Source organism: Ammospiza caudacuta, chromosome 2 (assembly GCF_027887145.1).
Source record: "Ammospiza caudacuta isolate bAmmCau1 chromosome 2, bAmmCau1.pri, whole genome shotgun sequence".
Lineage (NCBI taxonomy): Eukaryota > Metazoa > Chordata > Aves > Passeriformes > Passerellidae > Ammospiza > Ammospiza caudacuta.
The window spans coordinates 39,817,747-39,835,397 of NC_080594.1; the positions used below are offsets into that span (position 1 = coordinate 39,817,747).

Genomic DNA, 17,651 nt, shown 5'->3' on the forward strand with positions numbered 1-17,651 from the left:
TGTCATTTATACATCGACACAAAAGTTGCAGAAAAGGATATTTCAGGTAGCCATCACCTAATCTAAAAAATGATTTATCATTTGAAAATATCATCCTACTCTGCACCTGGAAAGGAACTGGAAAAAAAACCATCATTAGCTGATCATAATTATAAAATATCTTGTAATAGACTGGTCATTTTTGTATCACTTCAAAGTCTCTGAAAGAGAATCATTAGTAATATTCTGACAGAAAAAATAATCACTTTAGTATAATATATCCTGCAGGTATTTCTAATAAAGTCCTTCCTCAGGCTTAAATTATGATTCACATATAAATGGAAGGACAAATTGTCCTTGTTCCATGCCAACTGCAATTATGAACAATGACATGTCTGGAAATATTCATATTATCCTGAAATCCATGTGTGTTTCAGTGAGGAGAAAAATCTAGCTACATGTCACTTCCAGGCTAGACATACATAGCTGAGAAATGGCAAAATTGCTTCTTTGCAGTCAACAGATTTTTTTGTTAATGCCAGCAGTTAAATAACCTAAATCATTCTCATAGCATCCATACCAAAAGTGAAAGGATCAAAGGATGAAAACCAACTACTGGGCAAGGTGCACAGTACAGGTTCTGTTTATGGAGCAGGGCAGTTTCCACTCCAGAGCTCTCCTTTCTTTTTAGTGTTCACTTAATGTTTATACATTGAACATAAAGTTGTCTTCATGATAGCTGCATTCAAATAATATATTAGGAAGAAACAAAGAAATATAAGGGAGTATCTGTTCAATGGCAGGGAAGGTAGACAGAGCGGGGCCTGTAAGCAACTGAATTCGTCAGCATGAGGAAGATATTTACAGAGAAAGGTAAGGAAGAGAAGATAGGTGAGGACTTATAGAAATAAATTAGGAAGAGATAGCATAAGAAAGGAAAATTAAGGGAAAAGGAGATAAAAGGTGTAACAGAAGAGCCATACAGAACAAATCCTCAGATCCCTTAGAGTGGCTGCTCATGATGATTCTGGTGTTTAACACTCCACCTCGATTATGGAGCTCCAGCAGCAGCCCTGTTGTCTTACTGCTGTCACTAGAGGCAAAATACAGATGCTATGATGTCCATTTAAGGGAAAGAGATAATAAATGGGTCCATTCAGGACAAGGCAATGAGTTGTATTTCTTCTCTTGGGTTTTTTTACTCCCACAATCTTTTTTTTCTCCCTAGATTCATACACAATTGTCACACCCAGCATTTCCAACTTTGTTTTCCAATTGCTTTGTCAACAGTTTTTGCACAGCATTTTAACTAAGTCAAACCCAAAACTTGCAGATGTGGGACAGAGGACTCACTCCACTCCCAGTGCAGAGGCAAAGGAAATTAGCACACCTCCCTTTGTCCTTCCACTATTAGCAACTCTCAGAAGACAACAATTGCTTCCCCACACTCCCACATTAGAAAACTTTACCTAAGCGTTTCCCCAGATGATCCCCTTCTTTTCCACAGGTTCACCAGGCTGCTGGAGCGGCTGGCAGCTGAAGAGGACTTTCCATCCCCTACGTGCATGCGGACCACCGTCGACGTGGTGAACGCGCTGCGCACGTTCCTCTCGGGCTTGGCGAGGATGATGTACACCTTGGGCACAAACATGCAGCCAAGGGCCACCGTGGCACTCAGACTCACTGAGAAACACATGGTGATTATCTTGTAGTTGCTTCCAAAATATATTGGCACAAAAGCCAGCCAAATGATGCAGGTGGTATACATGGTAAAGGCAATATATTTTGCTTCGTTGAAATTAGCTGGGACGTTTCTTGTCTTAAATGCATAAAAGGTGCAGCTCAAAATTAATAACCCATTATATCCAAGGGGAGTCACAACACCCAAGTTGGTGGTGTTACAAATCAGGTAGACCTCTCGGATGCTTGGGTAATCATGCATTATGTCTGGTGGCTCCATTATAAAGAGGGCAACTATGATGCCTAACTGTATACATATCAAGATGAATGCAATAACCAGCTGGGCGCAGGCACTCATGAACCTAGGTTTCTTTGTACAGATTTTCTTCTTGCTTCCAGCCAGGATTCTTGCGATGCGGTTGGTTTTAGTTACTAGAGCAGAATAGCTCATAGCCGGTGAGAGGCCGATGCCGATTCGCTGAAGATAACAGTAAATCTGCTGAGGTTTTGCAATTAGACAGAAAGTACACAAGTAACCCAGGCAGATGCCAGCCAGAATGATGTAGCAAAGTTCTCGGCTGGATGATTTGACCACTGGAGTATCCCGGTACATTATGAACACGATTGTAACAAACAGCGTGGCCAACAGACCCAGGCATGCAAAAACAACGGCTGCAATTGGTTCGGGATCGCCCCATCTGAGATACTGGACTGGGATGAGGTCACAACCTGCAGAAAAAGAAAAAGAGAAAGGTAAACTGAAGTATGTAGATGTGTGATTCTTTAATGATAGTTAGAGGTTTTCCTGGTATTTCTCTTCTTTCTTGTTTTTCAGGAAGCTGCCATTGTGTGGAGTGTAGGCTCAGATTGTGTTAAAATAATGTCAATATAATGGCACAATAAGTACATTTCAATGACAGCTTTTTTCAGTAGTACACTTTATCTGGAATAGAACATGACCAGGCTGATTAAGATAAGTCATCTCTTACAGTGCAAATTTGCCCTTTAAATTCTATGAAATATAGGAATTTGTGAACAAATTTCTGCAGCAAGTTGCACTACCTCAGTATAAAGTGCTTCAGAGTTTTCTGCATGCTATTTGCACATAAAGGACTAGATGTCAATCCTACTAATGGTACTGTACACCATGAAGGATATTGGTATTTGCTTAATGATTGTGGAGAGAATCTTGCAAATTCTGACTGTCAAAAAAAAAGAGAAAGTTTCTCAGATTTGCTACCTTTTTTCTAACAAAAATTTTCTAGAATTGGACTCGTAAGTAATAGGTAATTTGGAATGGCACACTGTACTCACTTCTTTTTCTGACAATTATTCTTCTGAAATTTCTGAAAAATTAAAACCTAATCTAACTTGTGAAATAAAATTGAAGTTAATAAATTAGCAACAAAGCTGAATTAGCAGTGCAACCCATTTAAGGACACTTATTTTTCAATTTTGCATTGGTTTTAGTAAATCATTCTATGCATCTTGGTCACAGCAAGTCAAAAAGGCTTTTAATTCTACAGTGAACAGATCAATAGACAGGAGTAAAAAACTGACAGAAGACTTGTTGCTGGCATCCCTTCTTCTTCCCTTCTTTGTGTACGCACTGTCAAGGCTGGATAGATATTTTTGCATTCTGGCCAGTCTACGATGTCTTCCTGGATTTCTGGGCAGACATAGTTGTTTTGTTGCTGACTACAGCTATAAGCATCCATCCTTGCATTTTATTTCCAAAAAACTGAATCTCCTGTTCAGGTCCTTTGACCTTGCTTATTTTCATTACTTTCATGCAAGATGCAGATGGGTTCTGTGTCCTGTGGCACCAGAGTATATTATACCAGTGACTATCAGCAAAAGATTTTTCTTTACTTCACATCAGCAGGTGATATACAGGCAATTCCTGCGAAGCAGGGCTTCAGGAAATGTAGCAGTTTCTCCAGAACAAAAATGTCATAACAAAAAATGCACAAACCCACACCTTTCTCTAAGGTTTTATTGCTGAGCAGACATCGTATGGTATGGGATATCCTTTTGGTCAGTTTGGGTCAGCTGTTCTGGCTGTGCCCCCTCACAAGACCTTGCTCATACCCAGCATACTGGTGAGGGAGGAATGTTGGAGAGACAGCCTGGAAAAATGACTGCTGTGTTATCAACATGTCTCTAGCTACCACTGCAAAGCACAGAACTGTGAGGGTTTCTATGGGGAAAATGAGCTCCCTCTCAGCTGGACCCAGTAATAACAAAGGGGAGGATCTTGATGTTCTGGAGTGTAACTTCCTGAAAACAGTGGCATTGCCAGCCAGGGCAGGACAGCAGGGAGGGGATGATGGAATGGAGAAAATGCAACTAAAAGCTCTTATTTCTCCTATACATGTGTTAAGCTTGGTTGCAAAATCTAAATTAATTCAAAATATTGTGGTTTTTGTAATCATGTTGCTGTCTTCTGGTTAGGTCATGTAGGGAAGTGTCATTTTGACTTGTGACTTGTGACAAGGCACTTCACCCTGTGAAGATGGCGTGCCAGGTGCTCACATATGTATTTTCTGCAGTGAGGGTAGTTAGTGTCTGCTGGATATTTGGATGCCAAGAAATTTCAATTAATTAGGCAACCTGGCATCTCAATGAGTTGATGAGCAGGAGTAAATGTAGATATCATGACTATAATTTGGGAATTTCTACATGGGAAATCTATTGTATGCCTTTTCCCGTGTTTTATGTTGGGTCTAGAGTTTTCCAAACCTGCGACTAACATTCTTAGTGGCAAAAGTCATGAAACAGTATAGTTAGATATTAGGCCTAACTCCTTTCTTCTCCAAGTATCTTCGCATTCTCTGTGTCTACAGAAATAATATTTTTGAAGATATAATACCTTCAATCAGGTGGCAAAAGTACAAGGCAGATACTTCTGTGTTCTTGAAGAGAGTGGAAAACTCAGAAGGAGTGGGGTCAATGAGTCTTGACATTAGTGCATTAAAGTATACAAATTTGCAGTCACTTTAGTGTAAGACAGTTGGGCTCCTTACTGAATACAGATTGATTTCCTACCCATACTTGCCTGCTTTGATGTGAAAAGCTTTCTCTTGCATTAATAAAATTATTACCACATCTAAACATTTGAAAGACATCAAATTTTCATGAAACAATTTCACTGCACTGGTTGATAATACCTTTTTAACTCCTGCTGGTTTTAAAGAGTTTTCTTATTTAGTATTGTGTGAGGGAGACGTATTACTTTCTGACTTTTTCAAGTTTAAAGTAGCACAGTAATCACATCATAAAATCAGCATTTTACACAAGTGAGAGTAGGGGAAAAGGGTGAAAACAAGAAGGAATCCTCTCTTGTGTGCAGATATCCCACTGTGGGTTTTTCCCCAGGAAGTTTTATAAATCAGTGACCTCTAAATCTATTTTTGATTTAGCAAGATTTAACTAATATTTCATGGAAACAAATAGTTTCCAGCTTCTAACACTGCTGCATATTCTTGACAGGAGATTTGAAGAGAAAAGGTCTTTAGCTGGCAGCTGGCCTTTGCATGCAGACAATGATATAGGGGCTAAATTTTTGCCTCATTTCTAACTTTGTTGCAGAGGTGAATCATAACCAAATGTTTCTCATTAGTTTCAGACTATTTCATGCCTTCCTTGTTTTATTACTCCTTTTTACATTCTCTTGATGAAATACCTGAGAAAAGAGTGTAAAACTTGTCATATTTTTCCCATCAATGAGTATACTTTACAAGGAAATTGCTAAACTTGGCAATGATTTATTCCTCAATTAAGATTTAAAGACTGGATCATCTTCATGAAACAATGATTGGTGAAGTTTTCATATAATAATTTTGCAGGTAATGGTTTCTGACAATGGCACTTTTCAGAGAAGGACAACTAGATCAAGTAAAAGAAAGATGGGAAAACAGCACTGTGAGTGTTCATGTTAGATTGATGACCTGGACTATACCAAGACAAAAGCTGAAAAATGGTACCACAAAAAGAACTCATTCTTGTCAATGGCCATGACAATGCCCCACAGCCTATCTCTTACACTTTGTCAACATCTCCAAGCACCTGGAAATTTTTCTCTCTTAGCTGGCTCAGAAACAAGTAGAACAAAGCCAGTAGTCTTGTCCTATGGTGCCCAGTCTTGTCCTGTGTACCTTAGCATGCTGAGGCACTAAGGTGGTCTGTGGCTTGTGGAAAGGCTGTTTGGACCCAGTCCACTTTGGAGCAGGTGTCGAGTTGTTCTGTGCTCAAGGGTGCCTGGAGGTCCAGTAAAATTGGCATAAAACTGTAATTGTGCTCTACTGGACAGAAAGATAGGCAGTGTGGAGCAAGACACTAGATACACATGTGAACAACAAGATGAGCAGATAGAAAAAAATCAGAATTCCATTTACCATCCTAGGGAAAGGTTTTCTTGAAGGACCCCCAAAAATCACCAAGAAAATATCTATAAGGATGTCTAAGGATCTTCTGAGAAAAAAATAGTTTCTGATATTTTGGAAAAGCCACTAGCTACTTCATGCATAGACCAAATTTTGCCACGAACAAGGAGAGGAAGTGCTCTTGAAGGCCTGACCGCTGCCGTAAGTCAATTGGTAGGTCTATTAGTATACTGTCCTCTTTCTGTAGAGGCAAATTTGTCCCTTATTTCTGATCTTTCATATTACATTAAAATTAGTTCATCTGGGAGAAGAGTTTGCAGATATAAAGCATTATATTATAGATGATATTTTCTGTGGATTTTATTCTTAGCATGGTTTTAATTTGTTATTACAACCTTGACACCTAGAAGATGCCTTCAGCATCTATAAAACTGTATTAGCTTAGCACTGAGAAATCCCCTCCTTGGTAACCAATATAAAATACAGAACTAAACTATTTTCAAAGGTAAAGTTGACAGGATAGGGATTGTGAATAGGATTGAGACTGAAAAGTGAAGTTAATTCAATAACTTCTCTTGAGTTAACATCATGAGCTAAAGCTCACTGAACCTGCGCATGGAGAATAAAACTGGCAGAAAATTGCTGCTAGTTTAGTAAGTTCTAAATATTTTTAGTTGGATTTGGCATCCTGGTCAGCAAGTTTGACCTGTTAAAATAGATTTAGTTTCCTCGGTGATTTTTCAAACATCCTTCCAAGATTATCAGAAGTCCAAATTTTAAGGCTGAAATGCAAACAACAATGTAACCACATTTTAATAATGAATGTGTCTTCATATGGTATTTAGCACTTATTATTCAAAGTCTATTTATGTTATGAAATTAAATATTTTATATCAATTCTCCTAAATTTTTCTCTTGTTATAATCCCAAAAGATGGGAGAGGGATCTCTTGATTAGTTATTTAGGCTTCCACATATATGGTAAGCTGAGATGCAAAAACGTCAGCATCAGAATAAAAATTTGCATAAAGCTGATGGGGTAGCTTTTATAATTTGGTTTTTTTTTTCAACCCCAACATTATCCAAACAGAGGATTACACTCTCCAGAGTCCTGGGGGTCATATAAGGTCCCTGACCTTCACATGGAATCGGGACCATCTGAATGGAGAGAGGACATTAACATGTCAGAACTTTGCTCTGGTGCTATGGTAAATTACTGTAGTCACCAATCATTTGCCCTACTCTGGTGGGACCTTTTGAACTTGTTACAAAAGCAGCTGCAGCACCCAGACTGGCACCCATTCCTGAAACTATCAGCAAAGGTGGCTTTGCATGGGGAACAGAGGCAGCTGCTGACTGGGCATGTGTGTATCCTGCCACCTCTGCAGGACAGGATTTGGGGCTGGTCACATCTTAAACCATGAAAGCTGGAGCACCTGCAGCTCAGGGGCTTGAGTCCCCAGTAACTGGAATATGTGGATTTAGCAGTAAGAGGTAAAGCCATGAATCTTAGAATAGTACATTAAAGTTACTTTGCGACCATATGGGAAATTATTCCTTAATTACACAAGTATGCAGAATGATGGGAACAACTGATGAATTACAACAATCAGGTCTGTCCTTATGCTAGCTCTACTGGTTTGATTTAAGCTTCACTAGAAAGTGCCGGCTCTGTGTGTTGTAAATGTTTTGTTCCAAATGCAAACTTTCCATAACATAAGGCACAATTACAAGTGGATCCTTCTGGCTTTGTTGGCGAGTTCCTCTTCATCCAGCCTGGGAGACTCCAAGTGCTGCTTGTTGAGCTCAGCAATATTGCATGAGCTCGCTTGAGCCAGAAGTGCTGTGTGGCTCATGCTGGACTGGAAGCTGAAGTTAACACTCTATCTGGAACAAGCAATTGGGGAAAGCAAAGTGTGCAAACCCAGAACCAGGGGAGCAGAAAATGAGATCCTGGTCATAATATTGCCACCTTAACCCTTAACTCATCCACATACACCTTTTCCAAGAGGAATAGAGAGAAAGTGACTTATGGCAATAGTTACATTTCCTTTGGAGTAAGAAATAAAAAGGGAAGAGAAATAAAGGGCACAGAAAACAGGACATCTCTGCTGATGTGCATTTATAACACTAGAAATAACCACATGAAAATTGTGTTCTCCTACCCTCAGCCTCAATTATAGCCTTAACAATTATGATCAAAAAGCAAGGTCCTAGTAATGTTTCAGCAGAAAAATCAATGTCAGCACAGACTAGATTGTGTTCTGACCTGCGTCAGACAATTGCTGAAATCACCCATGGCTGCAACATTTTTGCAAGACGGAATACAAGAAAGCAGCCTGATGGGAGCAAGCAGTTACCTTTTGAAAATATTTCAGGCAAGAGATGAATCACCTTCTGCTTGAGTGAGGGGCAGAATCCAGTCTTATGAGACAACTGAGGCTCAGACCCTACCACACACATTTTTCAGTCCTTTTCATCCGAGGGTTTTTTGGATAATCCGTCTCTTATCTGTCACTTCCAGATGGGCAGTAAAATCACCCCGTTATCCTGGCTTTACTGAACTTTATTTGGTGAAAGCATTTTTGTAGCTATAGAAAAAATAAATATTTCTGATATATACTCTCACCCTTGAATAGCAAAGAAAACATTTCAAGAGGTGTAAATAGTTAAGCTCCTATTTTCATGGGAATACAATTAAGAAAATCAAATAGTCAGCATATTTGGAATACACAGAGACTGAGAAAAATGTCAATACAACCTGAAAATAATCCAATTGTCACTGAAATTAATATAATCTGATTTTCTTGCCATTCCTGAAGTCACTAGACAAAACTGGTTTTTGTATTGTTGTATGCTGTCCATGAATGTCAGAAAGACAGAATAATTACTTCTTTCTCACCTCAAAAGGTCCTTAAATGTTACTGGTAACTGAACCAAGATGCTCCTACTACACTGGAAAAGCTCTGGGACATTGAGCAAAATTTTTTTGATCTACTTAGAGCATCATTTTTGAATGCAGAAGGTCACATCCTCAGATTCTCCTAAATCTTCTGAAAAATCAGCATTACTGTTGGTCATCAGCACTAAGAAAATTCCTCCACGTGGATCTAAACTTGGGTGGCATCTATTTCTCTTACACCTGCTGTGAATAGAATGCAAATAAGAGTTTTGAGGAAGAGAGGAGTGACTGGCATATACTTCTGGACTTAAACCACTGAGTTCCTCTTGCTGTAGCTGAGTCTGTGGCTCAGCCATGCTGGGCACATTAGTGTGTAAATTGGTGCTGTATTGGATGGACACTGCCAACACAAAACATGGGGACTTAGAGGGGCTACAGCTCACTGGGAAGCATGACTTGATAATAGGCCAGGAGGAAGAAGATTACTTCTGGTACATGTTGGGATAGTACATATAAATCTTAAGAAAAGGAAGCAACTTACTAAGTTTCTGTCCAAGAAGGAGAGTGATCCCTGGGGAATTTTGCATGCAAAAGCTATCTAAAATTTGTGACAAAATAAAACATGGGCAGTTAACATCCTCTTTCTTGCCTCACCTTCACTTCTAGATGGAGATATTTTCCAGTAACTGGTTTAATCAGGAGAAACTCTTGTTCCCACTTACCTTTTCCACTACCCTTGGATTTTCCGTGTCTTTCTGTACTTCAGCTCTTCAATCTCTGTGCCTTTCTGTACTTCAGCTCTTCAATGTCATTTTCTGTTCTGAGAATAAATTTGTTTTCCTACAGATATTGCAACCCTTCTGTCTTTTCCCTGCTGCATCTGAATTCTGATATTCCATAGGTGGCTGAAAAAGTGCATTAATCTGTCTTCCTTTCTGTCAGTAACATGCCTGCCACTATGTGTTTTATTTATTAAACTTAGTGGCACAAAACTGATGCTGATCATTGAGCATAAGAAAGATGTAAGCTGTGTTTTGTTATGTGAGCCAAGAAAGGATTCCAAATAAGTTTTTATCCAAGGTCAGATCTCTGGCAAACAGTGAGGCGCAGCTCCATGTTGAAAGCCATTTCAGGTATGTGGCTGATAAATTTACAGGACTCTCATCTGAAGGTGATCACGCAGGGAAGACTTATTCTAATGAGGTTTTGTATGTGTAGCCTTGTGGAGCTGACATTTCCTAGGAAATGGCTTTATCAACCAGCAAAGAGACTTAGTATGCTGCAGTATCAGATGTAGGGACACTTCAAGGAGATTGCTGTATACTTTAATAAACACAAAGGAAATTTCCTTGCCAGAATAAAAAATACACCAACTTCTCCTTACTTTTGATGCACATTTATTACTAAATCCTATGTTTTAAACAAGATTGAGAGGTAGGTTTTTTATAAGCTCAAAAGTTGGCGCTAGGAATGTGATCATTAAAAATAGAACTCATTGTTTTGTATAGATGGGCTGGCAATAGATTTCTTAAAATCCCTTTGTGATATAAAGTGAAATAAGGCAAGATACAACCATCATGCTGATAAGGAGCTGGGTGGGGACTAGGCAGCTCTGGAGTTGTGAGATGGGTGTCCTATTACCAGGAGGGCACATTCCACCAGCTGTGCTCATGGAGGCCAAAGAGGTCTTGGTTTCCAAATAGGGTCTGCCAAATTTGTGCCTGGCTGAGGAATAAGTGTTAGATCTCCTGAGGAATATTGCTCGGCACTGATGCCAAGGGTTCCTTTGTGTACAGATTGGTTTTGGTCCCCATAAAGGCATAAAATGCATGTCTGAAGCCAGAGAAATGGTTTGCAATATGTAGTTTTGCAAATAACAAAATGTTTGCTTATGTAATACAAAAATCTATCAGCTTGAATAAAAATACAACTGATTTCCTTAAAAACAGTCATTTATAGGTGGAAAACTCAACCTATGAAGCTTTTGAGAGGCCAATCCATCTTACTTTTCCATTGTGAGGGCAAAGTGAGACTTTCAGAGGGTGAATCCTCCCAGGAGACCATAACACCATGTCATTGAACATGGAACAATGTTCAGTGACATGGTGAACCATGCTTGAATAATGGAAATTTGTATGTCCTGGGGAGCCAGCTCAAAGCACAGAGCCTGAGGGTCAGCCTGAGGCCTGGTCAGTCCACTTCGCCTTATATATGGTGCTTAGTGTCTAATTACACAAACTTCACCAAGTCAGTGGACACTTCCTTCCCACCACTGGTTCTCTGGCTTCTCTGTTGGCACTTGGAACAAATGCCCTCCTAATTGACTTGCAGCAGTTCCTTTTTTAGCTGATCTATGCTGGGTAAAACCTCAGGTGCTCATCTGAACAAGGGTCTGGCCTGGTATATATAATATCTCAGACAAAATCCCTGGAGGCTTAAGAGCTGACCAATTGCATTAGTTGACCTTCATGAACTGACCAGCCTGGTGCAGTAATATCTGGTACCTGCAACGTGGCCTTTGGAAGCTTCTGAGAAGCGTACCCCACAATGTAACTGCACCCTCAATACTCTATTTTTGGGGAAACACGCAGCCTATTCTCCTTTTCTCCCCTCCTCCATTCTCCTGACACAAGAAATCTTTTCCTAAGAGAAGAAGGCTTTGCTGGCTGGTTGTTGGTTGCCCAGGGAGGCAGAACTGGGGGGACAGGGCTACGGGAGCATAGATGCAGCAGAACTGGAAAGTCCATTTTGCTGCTAGTCCAGTTTTCTCAGTTGAAAGATAATTTTTCTTAGGGAAAATGTTTCACATTTTCTGAAAAGTACCACATCAGTTCAATGGTTAAATAATATTCTTGCAATAATTTGGTAGCCAAGCTCATTTATCACAGCAATGTAACAGTCCTTAAACAGGAAAGGATTAACTTTCTAAATAAAAATCTGCCTAGAGGCCAAGTCTTGCCTTACGCTCTCCCACTTACATAAATTCATGCAGCAAACTGCATTTTCCTTTGTCTTCCCTCACATCTCAAAGTGCTTCCCCTCATCTGTAGAAGCTATATGCAAATCAGGTCTGTGACTTCTTCTAGTCACAGACCTGTCTTTTCTCCCCTTGTCTGTATAAAGCCTGGCACAGTGAGAACATGATCCCCGAACAGTGTTTTGAAGTGGTTTGTGCTCCGAGCGTTTGAATACTTGAATTCTGTTTCTTAGTCATAAAGAAGAGGGGCTGTGGGATACAATGTTGGAGTAATTTATCTCCAGAGAAGCCTAACTGGTATTCTGCAAGAGCACAGAGGTCTAAGCCAAGGATGAACACTGTGTTCCAGAAGACTCTGATGAACAAAGGACTAATGCAAACCAAAGTCTGTTTGGAGAACTCGAGCTTTTAGCAGCAGTAAATAAAGAAACTAAATCAGAACTTTGTCAGATTAAAAAAGAAGGTAGTGCACTATTCCCCTGCTTAGAGGGATAATAAAACTTCTAAATTCAATATTTCTTAATAATTTCTTTGATAAGATAAGCATTTATTTTCTGTAGAGGAAGGCTAAGATCTGTATTACCAGCTAGAGGTTAGGACAGGACTGAATACAAAACCAGGACCTATTTTTTTGTTTCAGGATCTAGTAGTTCAGGTCTTTAGAAAGGAGTTGAGCTATGTGAATAACTCCTGGATTAGGTTCAGGAGATAAATATCAGCTTCAGTTCAAACCCTAGCTTTATCCCCATGTTCCCTCTGATCAAAATCATCCTCATACTCACCTGTGTCTGCCAGTTGTTTCTTCAGCTCATTTAGATGAGCATTTTCATTGACAACACAAGCACAACCTTAACTCATTTACCTGTGAGTTCCTCATTGGGCCAGGAGCCAAGCTGGCAGGCTTTGCATGTGTATTCATCAGAGACATATTCATTTTCTTTACAAGGAGTGCAGGTCCAACAGCAACTCACTTCTCCTTTACGGATCACCTGGGACAAAAATTGACATTTATTTTAGCAGCATAAACACACATCTGTGCTCACCCAGTTGCTAATTTAATTTTTAATGTATTTTTTTCGAATAGAAGAGATTTTGAAATTTAATTATTCCTTTTCATTATATGTTTTCAAAGATAAAATGTGACAAAAGTTCTTAGTTCTCCCATCGTGTGTAGGTACCAAAAGAAAGAATCCACCAACCCCAGAGAAGTATAAGTGAAGGTACAGGGTGACAAAAAAGATGAGTTTTTTTCCCTCTTAGAATTTACAAAGCTCCATAGATGTTAATGTGCCTACAGAAGTCAGTGCATGATAATGAAGACACATAATTCACTCCAAGGTGGTCCATACAGAGAAACATGTCAGCAGTACTATGTTCCTAAGTGCTGGTTACTCAAAGACTTTTGGGTGCTTATTTTTCATCCAATAGTGAGTGATTTATTAAAAAGTTATTTTTCCAGACAGCAAACTGAACATGCTTTCTCCAGAATTATTTAATTACTGCATTTCTAATTACCATTTAAAGGTGAGAATCTTATCTTTCTCCATTCTAACATCTGACCTGATTACTCATTTCATAATTTACTATCAAATGTTATTGCATGCTTATGATTGAAATGCAGATTTTTAAGGACCCTTATTTATCATCTCTGGGAACATCTGTGCTTCTTGTCAATATGTTTTTCTTTTGAAATAAAGTATTCCCAGTTTCTCTCCTCTTCCCAGACAGTTTACAAACAAATACTCCCAATTATAGCATAAGAAATAGGTTGACTTTTTTTAATCTTTTGCAATGATGAATTCAGAAAGTGTATTTAAAGGCAAATTACTTCATTGCAATTTCAATTAAGAAAACAAACATGTAAAGGAGCATAATAAAAAAGAATAGGATTGTACTTTGCAATGCTGCATTGAAAAATATATTCTATTAACTAATTTTCGTCGCCAATATGGGGACTTGAAAAACTTCAAATTTTTTGTGGTTTGGTTGGTTTTGTTTTACTTTGTTTTTAATTGTAGAGTGTGAAAAGAAAAACAGCAAAACTCCAAAACAGTTAAATGATGGAAAGGCTAGAAGACCTTAAGTGATTTATTCTGCAAGAATTGAGACTAGAACTACTTCCAAAACAGAATATCTTTCCTCCAGAATAAATCAAATGTTGGGATTTTTTTAATTTTTAAATAGAATGAAAAGTTGAAAAGTTGGGATTTTTTTTTTAATTTGGGAAAATCAATTTTTAGAAAGCTTGTACTAATTTTAAGTCACATATTTTGATTACCTTGGCATATTATAAAATCCATCATTTTGTTTTTATAAAATAGTCAAGAAAATCAAATGGTAAAATAAAAACCTGATGTTATTATTAAACACCTAAAATTTGATAAGAACAATTAATTTACCCTTTTCTGTGTAACTTTCTGGTCAATGAAGATCTTCGGTAAAATACCTGGAATTTGACAAATCTATCAGTACACTGGTACACTGATAATTTCTTACCTAGAACTGCCAGAGAAGGATTATGTATCCTCCTCTAGAAATCAAGATAATTGTTCCTCAAGACTCAGAGTAAAGTCAGACTTTTTTGAGTTAAATTTCTTAGCCAGCAATTTATTCATCCTTTTATCTTTCATTTCCTGCATAATTCTTTGTTGTATCATTTAACTTTAAGTTATTTTTTCTGTCCCTTTTAAGAGAAATAATAATCTTTAAAACAAATATTATTTTCCTTTCCCCTTGTCATCTGTACAGTCCTTTGAACCTGTATTTATTTAAATAATCATATGTCCACACTCTTTCAAATATACAGAGTTGGGTTGTATTTGGGTTTTATCAGATCCTGTGGATGGATTCCCCAACTCCAGCTGAATGTTGAATAGCATTATACTCAATGTTTTAAATCCCTGCATAATAACTCAGTCACAGAGAAGTTTGCAGGAAAACCACAACAGAGCCCGGTAGGGTCAAGGTCCCACCATCATCTGTGAAGACCATGAAGACAAAGACTGTCAGGTAAACTCTGAGATTTATGATCAATAACGAAATGAGGAGTAAACAGAACATTTCCAATGCCAGATTTCAAGCGTATATCTAAGTGTGTGATGACTTGGCTTCGTAGCGAAGGATCGTCTTGAGAGAATCCCTGGGAGCACGGGCAGAAGGTGGAAGGTGACTGTTAATGAAGATCACAAGATACTTCCCTTCAGCTGTGTTGTGACAACAGATCATAAAGGAGCTCAGAGACACAGAGTTCTGAAGATGTTAGCTGTTTGTCCATCTCTGTCCTCCCCGTGTGTGACTGCCTGGAGCAGGCTAACAAACCTGAGTTCAGCGACCGTGGGGGTAACTCACACCTGCATTTATGTGTCTGCAGAAGGTGTGTTTTCATCAGAACCAGCTGTCCTGTCTGGGTGTCTTTTACTGTCAATGAAGAGATAGAAGTCGTTCTACACCAAGCTTGATCTTAACTGTTTTCATGACTCCTTATCTGGAATAGCATATTATTCATAAGTCTGACGTAATTCCTTATGTTTACACTGGAGACAAATATAATCAGTCTGTTGAAACCCACTTAAATTAATCTGCCAAAGACTAATTAGTGACTTAAACAGAGTGACCGTGCCCTAAAATTCTGTAAAACTCAGGCTAAAGAGATTAATTTTGTATTGCAGAGACTGGTCATGCTCCCACCAGCCCTTCTCTGCAGCTGCTTCCCAATTTTCAGTCATGCTGTTTTAACACATGAGAAAATTGAGCCTCTAGTGAGACTTGTCAGAAATCACACCTGATATTTTTTATGGTTGAACATGCCCATCTCCTCATTCCACTGGCTCTAATATAAATGACTTCAAGGTAAGCTACGGACTTGCAGTATTTTGACTATTCTGCAGGAAGCATCATGGGCAACAGTCCACAGACAGTGGAGTCAAGAAAATGGCAGCTTAATAAAATAGTTATATGATTATGATAAGAATAATAATTAAATACATAAGTCTGTACATTTTAATTTAAGTGTGGGATATTATCTCCATGTAGAAGTCAAGAAAAAATTTGCTTTCAAATTTCAAGGCTGTGTGTACTGCAACACTGAAGAAAATGAAGAAAATATTTACCTTTATCTGGCCTTTTTCACAGGGTTCACTGCACACAGATCTGATGATATTACTTTTCTCTGACCATATTTCATCATCGTCCATTTTCAGCTCACCATTGTCCCAGCTGCCAACATTGATATAATCAAAGTAGTCCTTCCCCATTTGTTTAAAATTCATGATTTCATATCTTTGGAAACAGAAAGGAGAGACATAGCTGAGTTGAGGAGAACAACATGAAATATTTCAAATTAAAGGAATACCATACAGTCAAAAATCAAGCATGTTGAAATGAAGAAGAAAAAATTTAAAGAATTATGAGTACAATACCCTTGAGTATCTCACAATAGTTTCTGTGATATCATAATCTTGCTTTTCCTTTGTGTGTTAAGTTGTGGGGCTGGAATGTTTTCTTTGTTTGCTTTTTATTAAGTTTTGTTTTGGGTTTATTTCTGGGAGTTTTTGGGGTTTTTTTCCATCACAATAAAATGTTCCCTGAACACTCTGGGATTGACTGTGTTTCTGAGAATGACTATTTATTTGAAGGAAACAATGAAATGAGTCAAAGAGAATTAAATCTGCTAATCTAAAAGTTACTTTTCAGCCCTGGAAGCCAATAGCATATGGAGCCCCAGTTCCCTCTATAGCAGATGTTGAGTAATCTAAACCTATAAAGCTAATTCTTAACACTATGTCCTTCTCACTGTCTGCATGTGCTTCTTCATCTCCTGAGGGAGGAAGATGATAGATAAACTCTCAAAGTGAGGTAGAAGCAACCTCTGGGTGGTCAAAGGAAAGTTCCTGTGCTCTAAGACTGCAAGATGAAATTTGGTGTGGCACCCAGAAAGGAATCAGACATCACTCTCGAGGCGCAGAGTCCAGGAACCCTTCCTTTTTTTTTTTATCTTTCCCCTTTCTCTTCTCCAACATTGCATCATTAAATGCTGATCTTTCCAATCTATATAATGATTTTTATGTAATTCCTTGGTGATTGAAAGACATTCCATTCCTTGTAAAATATGGTGCGGAAGAGAAAAAGTACTCATGACTCAGTCCTAGGCTGCTTTTGGGTCAAAGATAGAGCTCGCCAGAGTTTTCAGTTTCATGTTCCTCTTCCTCCTACTTTCTCTTCAGTTCCCACACTCCTGCAGAAAGTCTGTGGAGCCATGTAGGACTCACTTTCTCCTACAGCTGAACACCAGCCCACCTTTCTGCCATACAGGCCTCCTGTTCTTTTAGCACTATTTTATAAGGCGTGTTTGAAAAGTTGGGCAGCTCCTGAAGAAATTGTTCCATGTTTTTCTTTGCCTCTTGTTTAATGGAGTTAGAATTAATATGTCTAAGCAATATGAAATTTACTGAAGGCAAACAAGAAAACAATGTAGACCAAGAAGGTTATGACACTCTTGACTTTAAAAAGCTGTCTCATAAACAAGAAGACATCTTTTTCCTGTCAGTCAGCACCAAATTAGTGCTGAAGGCAAAGCATATAGACAGGGTTGCATTAAGAGTGGTATTGTAAGAGTATAATTTATGAAGTTCAGTGTACAAACTAGGAAAATAACCTTCTCATTAAATCAAACAATCTCTCTAGTAAGATACCCTGCTGGGTTTAGATGGAGTAATTTTCTTCTTAACAGT

At 38.5% G+C, this 17,651-nt stretch overlaps 1 protein-coding gene across 3 annotated transcripts in view; it reads right to left on the reverse strand.

The window, feature by feature from the left end:
* The window catches only part of GRM5 (glutamate metabotropic receptor 5), a 241,976-nt gene that overhangs the window by 28,117 nt on the left and 196,208 nt on the right, over positions 1 to 17,651 (reverse strand). For all 3 annotated transcript variants that reach the window (XM_058825063.1, XM_058825060.1, XM_058825061.1), the window contains 3 exons: positions 16,032 to 16,200; positions 12,785 to 12,911; positions 1,449 to 2,388 (listed from right to left, as the gene is read on the reverse strand). In XM_058825063.1, the coding sequence (XP_058681046.1) occupies positions 1,449 to 2,388; positions 12,785 to 12,911; positions 16,032 to 16,200 (1,236 nt within the window). The remainder of the gene's footprint in view (positions 1 to 1,448; positions 2,389 to 12,784; positions 12,912 to 16,031; positions 16,201 to 17,651) is intronic.